Source organism: Wolffia australiana, chromosome 15 (genome assembly GCF_029677425.1).
Source record: "Wolffia australiana isolate 7733 chromosome 15, ASM2967742v1".
In the NCBI taxonomy this organism is placed as follows: domain Eukaryota; kingdom Viridiplantae; phylum Streptophyta; class Magnoliopsida; order Alismatales; family Araceae; genus Wolffia; species Wolffia australiana.
This window is the reverse complement of record NC_135849.1, coordinates 1,725,951-1,738,005: the sequence shown is the minus strand read 5'-3', so window position 1 is coordinate 1,738,005 and position 12,055 is coordinate 1,725,951. Positions and strand designations below refer to the sequence as shown.

Genomic DNA, 12,055 nt, shown 5'->3' with positions numbered 1-12,055 from the left:
ATTGATTAATCAACCTGACCAGGCTGGGACTAGATTGGACCAAAAGGGTACTGAAGAAAAACTTACCGGAACAGAACCGAACGTTAGGTAAGGTTTAGGTCTTTCCAAAAAACCTGGACCGGACCTATACCATCAAACCCTAATTAGGACTAGGGTGTTGATCCAAGGGCCGTCAAAGCCATATTTTCAACCCATTAATTTTGGATCCATCTCATAAAGATGAACCCAGTAATTTTGGATCCAACCCATGAGGGCATTGCATCTGGTTAACTAAGGACCTCCCATAGCCAGAGCTGTAATGTTTTGGTCCCGCAAAAGCTCGATGCATAAATAGTGGCTTTTACCAATTGATCTTCATCATGAAGATCAGATAGTCGAGTAGCGTCCACCCGCTGGTGACATGGTTCAGATGGCTTCAAGGATGGTGCCAGGTTGGGCCTGTGGTCTGCTCATGGGATGCACCCAGACCACTCCCAAGCTGTGTGTTGGGTTTCTGCAATGCAGTGCCTTGGGATGTATCATAGGCATGCATTGGTTGCTTTTTCTTTTTTTTCTTAAACTAGCTCCAGAAATATGTAATATCAATAAACTATATATATAATATATATACAAAAATTAAATGCCAAAGGTTAAAAAATACCCAATCTGGTAATTAAGTTTTACGGGTATGTATTCATTGATTAGTGCACAAAACGCATACTTCACTATATGTGAAAAAAGTATGCCTCAATATTGAATTGCATCGAATGAAATTTGGTGTTAACTCTCTACAAAATGTGTTATTTCATTGATTCATTGAGAATGGCCCTTAAATTCATATTATATGATGCTCAGAATGGGACCTGTCAGTTGGAATATAAGAAAAAAATGTTATTTAAAAATATTCATATAAATTGATGAAAAATAAATATTTCATCTTTATGAACATTGAAGATGATGTGCTAAATATGTGCACCATACATCAAAGAACCTCCAAAGTGAAAGTTTTTAGTCATTCAATATACCACACTGAGTTTTATTCTTTTTAGCTGAATCAAGGGAAAAATATAAAAGAGATGGTGTGGAGGACAGATAAGTTCCTAGATTATATTAGACAACTTGGTCTTTAACTTCTAGGGTAACAAAATAAACATAAATCTATAAACATATGTTTCAGATGAAGGAAGCATGGAAGTGACAACGATTAAATAACCCCAGTTACCCAGATAGTGTGCGACTCACGAAATGATTTAACGAAGGAAAAATGATTTATCTTCAAAATATCAAGAACCCTAAAATATTTTAAATAAGAAGGGAGAAAGTATTTTGATATTGAGAAGAGGCTTCTCTTTTTACCAGGAGAATGTCTCATTTTTGTCGACGGATGAAATTTGAAACTAACACTTCACATATATAACAGTTCTATTTCATTATTATTCCTGCTGAAGTTATAAATTACGGACTGGGATATAATCATGTAAAGTAAGAAGAATATGTATAATTAAAGAGAAGTGAAAAAAGTGAACCAGTTTCTGGTTGTTGCTTTATAATAAAATCATAATCAATTGAGTCCCCGCATAATTTAGTTTCTCACTATGGTTTTTATCATTGAAACTAATAATTAAACTTTTATCCATGAATAATATCAATACACTTTATTTAATGGTAATGCTTGGTTTTAATTTGGAAATTTTGAATTTTTGAAACCCAAAGTACTTCATAAAACAAACTTCAAACTTCACAGGCTTGTTCACTACCATTTAAAGAGTAAGAATGTAATAGCTCAACCATTAAATAGTTACAATATAATAAGCATGACATTAATCTCTCATATGCTTTCCTTATTTATGGAATGTTTATCTATGATCTCCCAAGCAAAGACAATGAACTAGTTTATGTTAAGTTCTATGATCTCTCCAGTTGAAAAAAAAAGAGAATAAAAATAAGTATGAAAAAATGTTAAATGGCAAACCGGAGCAATTAGAATGCAAATCAAGAATTATTTGGTCAGATTAAACTAGGCATAGGATGCACATTTGTGCATACCTCAAATAATTGCACCAGTTGCAGAGCATTTGGACTGAACAGTTCTAAAGAGCATTTGGACACCAATATTCCAGAGAAGTAAATTATAAAAATGCACTCTTCCACTGAGATAAGAGACATTTAACAAAGGACATTTGAAATTTGTTGTACTAGACAAAGATGTTTTTATCAAAGTTCCAAACAAAGTTGATACACCAGGATAAGAACCCTTGTTTCTATATGTAATTCAGCACTACAAACCAGAAATATCTTTATTTTTTCCAACAAAATTATAAAAACACACACTTCCACTGAGACGATACGCGTTTAAAGAGTTGTATTTCAAGATATGGCTTCATCAGAGTTCGAAACAAAGTTGATACACCAGGAAAAATAACTTTGATAATTCAACAAACAAACCGGAAATATATATATATACACATATATATTTTTCACAAATTAATCATTAAAACGCACTCTTCCGCTGAGATGAGACGCATTTAAATTGTTGTACTGCAAGATATGTCTTCATCACAGTTCCAAACAAAGTTGATAGACCAGGAAAAGAACTTTAGTCTAGATGTAATTCATCCTAGAAACAAGAAATATCTTTATTTTTCCCAAGTAAATAAAAAAAATGACCTCTTCCGATGAGATAAGACACATTTAACAAAGGAGATGAAAATTGTTGTACTACAAATATATGTCTTCATCAAAGTTCCAAACAAAGTTGATACACCAGGATAAGAACTCTTTATTATAGACGAAACGCTCTTATTTTTTTTTCTTAAAAAGGAACTTCTACCTGTATAGCTTCACCACAGCACTTTCTCCTCCCATGCCCAGCATCAGGCACAATGGCAAGACTGAACAGTTCTAAGAGTGGTAAATGGCATCAGAGGAGGCTTTGAGATTGACAGCACATACCAGGACTTGGTTGTTCTCAGAAATTCGGCACCTTCCCCTCCATAAAGATTTCATAGTTTCATCCATCTGGGCTCTTCCTTCTCTCTCTTGATGAGATTACTTCTCCAGCAAGCTCAGAAAACCTGTAATACAAAGTGAAATCAGATTCTTCAAAATGATAACTTCTCCAACGTGCATTAGACGAGGACAACGAGAACAACATGATGATGATGATGATGATGACAAATTAAATGGATGGCTATCTTGACGATGATGACATGATTGAATGCTCTATCTCAGCTTAAACCAATCACAGTGGGAATGAAGAATCTGAAAAAGCGGATGGCGATGAAGATTCGTCATCAACTGGTGGATGGACGTGACAATGACTGGTGACAATGATGATGAATGCTCTTGGAATCTGGAACATGATGATGATGACGACATATATCGGATGGATGCCGATGAAGTCTCTTGGAAATCAGATGACGATGAGGGTTCACCATCGACTGATGGATGATGAAAATGATGATGAAGGCTCTGGGAATTTGAATGATGATGACGACTGTTGTCATCGTTCATAGGTATCTTAAATTGCCATCATCCATCATCGTTGTCGTCATTGACAAACCAAAAACAAGGAAATGATATTTGTGATAGGGGTAACAAGAACCCAGAGAAGAGCGTCCAATCATGGAGCATATTATACTGAGCCAATAACAGTAAGATATCGGCGATCCTTGCCAAAGAGCAGAGAAATTATACCATCAGTGGGGACGTGAACCAACAGCGCCTTCAGAATGGCCATATCCATACTCAAAAAGAAATACTCTGAAACTGAAAGGGTTGGAAAATAGAGGCCAAACTCCCAACAAGCACCAGGACACGAGCCAAGCAACCGATAGATTTCCTGCAACATGAACCATCATCAATTAGAAGGAAAAACTTAAATGAATCACTCCCCAAGCTCGACAAGGAAAGTAGGAAAAGATGGAGCCATACCATAATGAACAGCAGATATCTTCCTCACACAAAGTAGTTGGGCCAGAGGGATTGAGGTTTTTCTATCTCCGGAACGGGCTGCTGATTCCCCTGCTTCAGATTCTGGATCTGCTGTAGCGAAGGAACTTGTTTACCCGGAAAAGGAAAGCTAAGTAAACTGTTAGTATCACTATTTCCAACACTTGAAATCACCTCCTGCGGCCTATTTCCTACAAGAGTGCCATTACTCAATGAAGCTCCGCTTACAGGACCATTAACGGCTGCGGAATACCCGTCCAGCCAGCCATAATCATCTACTAGAGCGCTCTGCTCCTTCAAATCCAACGGCTTCCGTTCTGGCAGCACGGAACTAAAGCCCGGGGGAGGCCCCAGACGTCTAACAGGTCGGCTTACAGGAGCTTGCCATGTAGGATCTGAAACTGTGGGAGATGATGTCATAATGACGTCATTTTGAGCAGCTCCCATAGGCAAGAACACGCCAGGGTTTGGTGGAATGACAGGCCGAACGGGCTTTAACCAGTCACCAGCAGGAGCGAGCCCATCAGGAATCAAAGATAAGCCTCCCCACGGTCCTCTGTTGGGGCGGAAATTCTCATCAGTGAGCCTTAGATTCTGCAGCCCATCGGAGAATGAATTCTGGTTCATCGACCACATCGAAGTAGGATAAACGCTTTGCATTGGTTGGTGGAACCCGCCAGTGATCGAGTAACCGCCAGATAGAGCTTGAAGAGGTTGCTGAGGAGAGCTCATCAGTGGGTTTACATGAGCGTTTGTCACAGAAGGAATAGACAAATTTGCACCTGGGTAATTGCTCCAATCAGACGAAGTAACTCCATTGGAGACATCATAGATTGTAGATTTACCGTGACCATTTATTGGTTTCTCAGAGATCGTAGGCTTAAAGAGTATCACCTCATCTTCTTCTCCATCGCTGGGTATCTGTACCTTCGACTGACTGCTGGGAGTTTCATCTTCATTGCTCGGAGGTTGGTCACTCAGAATATACTTCTTCGCCTTTGAGTCAAAGTATATCTTTTTCTGATCAACGATGACTACATTAGTCAACGCTTTTCCGGCAGCAAGAATCCTCTGAATGCGAAATTTCTTCCCTTTGCCACTTCCCTGTGTAACATAAGACTGACTGGAAGGGAATTTTAAGATCAGATGCGCAGGAGCCAAGGGGACGAATCCCCTCAATTCGAAGTCCTCCCACAGAGCTGTAAGGTTCTCTGTTTCTTCATCTTCGTCGTACCGGCTCATCTGAAAAAAGGCGTCCTCCTCGCCGCCAAAGGACACAGCTCCAGTCAGCAAGAGCCTATTCATCAACGATACAAAGTGGGTAAAGAATAAAGATCTCGCCGAAGCTTGTTTTTCCTCAACTTCAATGCCAGAAGCAATATCAGGATCAGAGGCCAGCCACTCAGTGAAAACCAGAACCGAAGGCAGTAGATAGCTTGTCGTGACATCGTGCAGCTCTACACATCTCTTAAGGACAAGACCCATGAACTCAAAGGCAGCTGTGAAGGCATTCTGCAGTAGAACAGACCGCTGAAGAATTCCGGCATATGATTGGTTCTCAGATTCTTTGCTCACGTTGTAGACGGAGAAAATGAGGATGGCTACAAGCTTTAGGAGAAATATTCCGTCAACTGATTCATCTTGCCCCAAAGAAAGAAGATCTGACAGATTACTCAACGATGAGGAGAAAATCTCCGCAAAGGTTTCCAAGCTGGATGAGTAGAGGTTTACACACTTTAGAGATGAAGGTTTATATGATGATGCGGCAAACATTCTAAAGAAAAATGTATGAAAACTTACCTTGTTCTTGTGTAAAGAATCCCATTGAGGCGAACAAAACGAACACAGAAGGCCTTGAAAATTTCGGGCATGTTAAGTTCTTTATTTTTTACAGAAATATCCTCCCGTTTGAGAGATTTTTCCGGAGCTCCACTATACCCTCTGCCCCGACCAGTCGTCCTTATCTTCAATGGGCTAGCTTGGGGATTGGGAGGGAGTTGAGAGCATTTTTGGCGATTCTGACAGATACAGGAAAAACAAAAAAAATAAACATATTGTCAAAGGTCTTCCAGAAGTATCTTGAAAGGAAAATCCTCAAAGGCAGAGACAACTAGCCTGCAGAAGCCAAAGTTTGTGCAGCCTATTTTAAACTACATCAATCTTACAAATAACACTTCCCATGATATTTTTTTTTGAAGAAACGCTTCCCATGATAATGAAATCAAGGCACGACAAAAATAAGAGACAATTCACTGGATTCCGTTCAAATACTTCTGGAATATGCATTTGAATTTTGAGATTGTAAAAAATATGTTTAATTACTCTGACACTGTTTCACATTTTAAGAGTAGCCCACCAACCATTTCACAATTAGAAAATACAGCAATCACTCACCAACAGAAGACACTGAATGGAACATCACTGATCAAACTAGAAAATACAGGATCAAAGTACGAACCATGAGAAGAAAAATAACGCGACAGAAACTCCTACAAACGTAACTTAATATTTTAAAATGAACAGAGTCTCTGACTATGATAATGACGTTACAAGCAAGTTTCTTGAAAGTAAAGACAAATTGTTTGAATGAGAAGACCGATTGTCTGAATGAGGATCGGTCTTCTCATTCAAACAATGAGAATTGGGAAGGTCACCGACTTTGTGTGATCTCCCCTATCCTTATTTCAAAAAAAAATGTCTGAAAGAAAATAATCAAATATCATGTCATTATTTTTTCTTCAAAAAAAAAATGAAGCGTTAATGAAAGAAGCACCTGATGATGTGACAGAATTCATAATGAAGAATATTAACATGAATTTTTCTCCCCTCACATAATGTTCCATTTGCAAATTGACACATTACGGACGCATGGAAATCAAAGAAAAAAGGAACGACAAAAAGCATGAAATGAAAGTAGAGCAGAGTTCAAAGTAATCTATCCCAAAGAAAGCAAGGGTTTAGATACCTTTTCAAATGCCACGGTCAGGTTGTCTCGGGCTGTCAATAAAGGGTTCTCCACTGCCAAGCTCCGAAAGTATCGATAAATCGTTGTAACTTCGTTCTCGTCAGTACAAATAGATAATATAGCAAGCTGCCAAAAACCATTCACCATTTAATGCTAGAGATAGAAATACACAACAAAATCGGTGATACAAGACCTATTGATATTGTTACAACTTCATTATCATCAGTGGAAATCAATAACATAGCAAGCTTTCAAAAAGGGTAAAACTTTTAACTCTAGACATTAAGTTCAATAAAATTTTGATAAATTGCCATATGTTCATCTGAGTCAATATGAATTGAGATAAAAATGAAACAAGTTGCCCAAAAACATTTACACTAAAGATTAACACATAACACAAACGATCTCCTAAAACTGAAAAATACTGAAAAACAAAATAACCTGATGGTGAGGATTGCCGCTCGAAGGCCAGAGCGAAGCAGCTTGCAAATAGTAACTTGATGCTGCTGCATAATCGCGTGAAGCCGAGTCCCCCTCCCCATACATCCCTTTATACCGAGCAAGATCGCCGAGAAAAATCAAACTACGATGACAAGATATCAGCGCCTTCTTAACGTCAGCTGATTTCTTTGAATCGTTTGAGGCATTAGATTCGTTTTCCAGACCCTCTGAAAGGTAAACCAATGGCAAGCCATACTTGGATCTTATCTTTAGTATCAGATCGTGGTAGAATCCAGAGGCCTCGGAAAGGAAGCTTTTAAAGCTGGAAAATATCTTTTTTGCTCGATCTGGTCGGGAAAGTGATTTCCCATCTTGAGAAACAGCCGATGCAGCATTCAAATGAGCCCGAAATTCATCTATTTTTTTATGATGAAGCTGCCACAGGGAATATTCTACTCCATGCTTTTCCGAGAAATCATGATCTTCCAAGAGTATAGCCTCGAAATTGTCACGCATCTGGCTCCACGCATTCTGATCGGAAGGAATTTTCAATTTTGCTGCCTTCCTACGTGCTTCTTCCAACTCAAGATTCTGCAAATTATTATTATTACATTAAGATGCGAAGGATAAAACAACAAAGGGAACGTAGCCTCCAATAATTTTCACATCATGTAAAGATCTAAAATAGACACCGGCAAGCCCCCAATATTTTCTTTGAAGAAAAAGCAAGCCCCTCAATTTAGCTTTACTAACACCCTGAATCCTTAAGAAAAACTTTGGAAGACTGGAAGGGCGAATGAAACTCACAAGTTTTCCATCCAAAAGGACACTTCTTGATTCTTCTAACGTCATTTAATTAGATATCCAAAAGGATATCTAATTAAATTAGGTCGAATCTAGAGCTGGCATTTTTCACACGATTTACTTATATAAATGACATTCGCAAGACATCTATATGACATTTTTTCTTACTTAGACATCCAAAGTCATATCCAACAGTTTTCACATGATTTGAGTGTTATAGAAGAAACGCCTGAAACCTCTCAAATTTTCTCATATGAAAACATATAACCCTAAGAAAAATTCGCGGGTCAAAGAGTCAAACGAAATTCAAACGTTTTTCATCGAAAGAGCACTCCTTGATTGTCTAACATGATTTGATATCTCAGTAGATTACGTTGAATTATCGAGTCGATATTTGCAAAAGATGATAATTTTACGTGAACGAAATCACAATATATTTTTTAAGGTCGACATTTCAAAGCCGTCTCCAGCATCTTTCTCATTCTGTAAACTTCAAACAGACACTCCAGCAAGCCCCCGAAATTGCAAAAAATAAAGCCTAGAAACCCCAGGAAAGTTTAGCACCATTTAAAGGGTAAATGAAGTTATTCACAGGTAGAATAACGAGAAGAAGACAACAAAAACGACCAGTGTGAAACGCATAAATCGGAAAAAAATTAATACTATAAATATAACGAATAATACTCGCATGAAGAACCAAAAAGTTCCGACCATAGGACATACCTTTTGGAAGAGACGTTGGGCAACCTCCCTAGACCGAGAAACAGGAGGGCTACTGTCCATATCAGGATTGCTCATCCATGCACAAATCAAGTTTTTTCAGGTCCGTCTAAAGATAACCATGAAGGAGAAAAAAAGAAAATAATCACAGACTGTTAGACACAAAGAAATAGAAGTGCAAAAAATAATTTTACTTAGCATACACATTAATCTCACCGATTCGAAGTAATACCCCCAAAAAGACGATCAATAGAAACAAAAGTTAAAAGCCAAATCAACTGCGACATCACACCGAGACGAAAAAACGTCGACGAAACTGAAAAAATTGTGACCTAAATTGAATAAGAAAAGCTGGATAACAGAAAATTTGAAAATTATGCTACAGAAGTTCGATCGCCGCTTCAAAAACTCCTCTCTCAACCCAATCCTTCCACCTGAAACCCAAATCCTACTTACTGGACCTAAATCCTCAAATTCCAGTTGAAGAAGATGATTCTCGTGGCTACTCAATGATCCCAAAAACGATATATAAACATACAAACGCAAAAATAAATCTAATAAATAAGAATATAACACTCCGCCACTCGCAACAATATCCCAAAAAGAGGATCAACAGTAGCAAAAAGCTAAAACCCAAATCGACCAAGAGATCCCAAACTTTAAACAAGCAAATGTCAACAAAAGAAAAAAAATTACTTCCAATTGGAAAATCAAGCCAACAAATCACACCATCGCTTCCAAAACCTCACTCCCAACCAAATCCTTTGACACGAAACCCTAATCCGACGGCATAATATCAACATACCGAAAAAAAACACCGATCACGGATCCAAACCCTCGAATCCCAGGATGAGAAGACGATGTTCGCAATTACCCAATGATACAGAAATCCATTAAGCCACGATGTTCACGAATCAATCAACAGCGAAATAGTTGAGAATTTGAGAATCGCTTACCCTCCGGCGTAGAGATTTGGGCAGAATCGCCCACGACCCCCCCTCTTTTCTTTCCCATCCCCTTCTCCGAATATCGCCCGCTATTTATACCCCCCTTATTTCCCCTTTTTTACAAAAATAAATTCAATCTTATGGGCCATAAATCCACCTATATAATAATTTTAAAATTAATCCTTGACTCCCGATAACAGCAAGTTAATTCCTCAGCAATGGGATAAAATACTTTAATATTAACCTTCTTATCATACTTGAACAATGCATCCATGATTCATGGATTTTAATCAATTATAGTTCTAAGCTTATGTTTATATAGTACTTGCATATAATACTGATTTTGATCTTTACTGAAACAATTTATTTTTAATGAATTCAGAGGTTGGACTGGATTAAAAAATTTGGGGTATGGTGTTTATCTCCTCCCTTTCCATCTATACTGGAGAATTTTAAATTATTTATAATTTTTATTGGAGGGCTATGGGAGAATATTTAATACTTCAGAGGGATGTATATATTCTCTGTAAATTAGGGGGTTTCCTGGAGGGATTTATAAACCAATTTAATATCAATTCTTTTAATATTTAGGGAATTTTCAGCAGATAAATTATTTTGACACAAAATACAATTTCCTATACTTTTTTCTAATATGCAAACCTTTCCTTGATATCAAACTCATCTCATTGGACACGAAATCTATTTTCGATAAATTTATAATTTTTTAAATAATTTATCTCATTTGAATATATAAACCTTAGTATCAAATTCTTCTCATTGTTACCATCCGCCTAGGAGAAATGTAAATAATCAGAATTTAATTACTTCTAGAGTGCATCAAAATATTGAAGTAATTCATAGAAAATATGCGTTTTTTTCATAAAAGGAGGAGAAATCAGGAAATTCTTAGACAATTTCAAACATACAAATTATGAGGAAATTCCCTCACCAATATATATTCAATTTCTCACTGGTTTGAATTTTTTACCTGCCCTTCGGACAACCCAACATCGTCATCCCGACACCCGGGTTGTAGTGAATGGCCGGTTCTGATCAGTTATTTATTTAAAAAATATTAACTGATGTGGGATGATTTGTTAGGAGCTCAACTAGAGCGAATTTCGTCACTGCACTGCACGACCATCCCTAACCGAGTAGGCATAAATTAGTAAGAATTGGGCTGTTTTAAGGGTACATAACTAATTTTTAATAGTTCAGAGGAAACATGTGTTTTATGTGTTGGAGAAGGACGTATGAAGAAATTTATAGTGAATTTCCAGCTAGCAAATTATGACCGACGACTTCAGAGGCATCTCTCTCTTTAAGCCTGTCTCCATCTCTCTAAGTCTATCACCATCTCTGTCTCTCTCTCTACCTCCATCTCTCTCCAAAGACTCTCTCTTTCTATCTCTCTCTCCAAAGTCTATCTTTGTATCTCTCTCTCCAAGTCTCTCTTTCTATCTCTCTCTCTCCAAAGTCTCTCTCGCCCTAAGTCTATATCTCTCTCCCTCCAGAGTCTCTCTCTCTCTAAGTCTATACCTATCCTAAAGTTTATCTCTCCCCAAAGTCTATATCTCTCTTTTTAAGGCTCTCTCTCTAAATCTCTCTGAGTCTCTCTCTCTCCAACGTCTAGATCTCTCCTTAAGTTTATCTCTCCCAAAGTGTATAGCTCTCTCTTTAAGGCTCTCTCTCTAAATCTCTCTGAGTCTCTCTCTCTCTCTCCAACGTCTATATCTCTCCTTAAGTTTATCTCTCCCAAAGTGTAGATCTTTCTCTTTAAGGCTCTCTCTCTAAATCTCTCTGTCTCTCTCTTTGATCTCTCTTTCACTCTTTAAGTATATCTCTCTCCAAGGTCTCTCTCCCTTTTAGTCTCTCTGTCTCTAAGTCATTCTCTCTCCGAAGTCTCTCTCTCTAAGTCACTCTCTCCAAATCTCTCTTTTTAAGTCTATCTCACTCTCTCTCTCTCTAAACCTCTCTCTGTCTCTCTCTCTAAGTCTCTTTCTCTCTATCCAAGTCTCTCTCTATCTCCCTCTATCCAAGCCTCTCGCTATCTCTCTCTCTATCTAATCCTCTCTCTATCTAATCCTCTCTATCCAAGCCTCTCTCTCTATCTCTCTCTATCCAAGCCTCTCTCTCTATCTCTCTCTATCCAAGCCTCTCTCTATCTAATCCTCTCTCTATCCAAGCCTCTCTCTCTATCTCTCTCTATCCAAGCCTCTATCTATCTAATCCTCTATCTATCTAATCC

The 12,055-nt window shown here is 37.9% G+C and overlaps 1 protein-coding gene across 1 annotated transcript; it reads right to left on the bottom strand.

Annotated features, from left to right (window-relative positions):
* Nucleotides 1-2,655: 2,655 nt before the first annotated feature.
* SMG7 (Telomerase activating protein Est1) lies at nucleotides 2,656-9,872 on the bottom strand. Its single transcript, XM_078587950.1, has 8 exons — nucleotides 9,817-9,872; nucleotides 8,864-8,969; nucleotides 7,337-7,927; nucleotides 6,896-7,021; nucleotides 5,731-5,948; nucleotides 3,913-5,641; nucleotides 3,676-3,820; nucleotides 2,656-3,053 (listed from the first exon to the last, which is right to left on the bottom strand). Exons 2-6 carry the CDS (start codon nucleotides 8,936-8,938, stop codon nucleotides 3,937-3,939), a joined length of 2,715 nt encoding a protein of 904 aa, XP_078444076.1. The 5' UTR covers nucleotides 8,939-8,969; nucleotides 9,817-9,872; the 3' UTR covers nucleotides 2,656-3,053; nucleotides 3,676-3,820; nucleotides 3,913-3,936.
* Nucleotides 9,873-12,055: the final 2,183 nt, after the last annotated feature.

Bases quoted from the DNA above. Each gene is read 5' to 3' on its own strand.
- SMG7 (XM_078587950.1), bottom strand. From the start codon at position 8,938: ATGAGCAATCCTGATATGGACAGTAGCCCTCCTGTTTCTCGGTCTAGG. The intron at 7,022-7,336 runs GTTATTTTGTTT...GGTTTTTGGCAG, and splicing joins GCGGCAATCCTCACCATCAG to CTTGCTATATTATCTATTTG. The intron at 5,949-6,895 runs GTATCTAAACCC...TGTATCTGTCAG, and splicing joins TGACCGTGGCATTTGAAAAG to AATCGCCAAAAATGCTCTCA.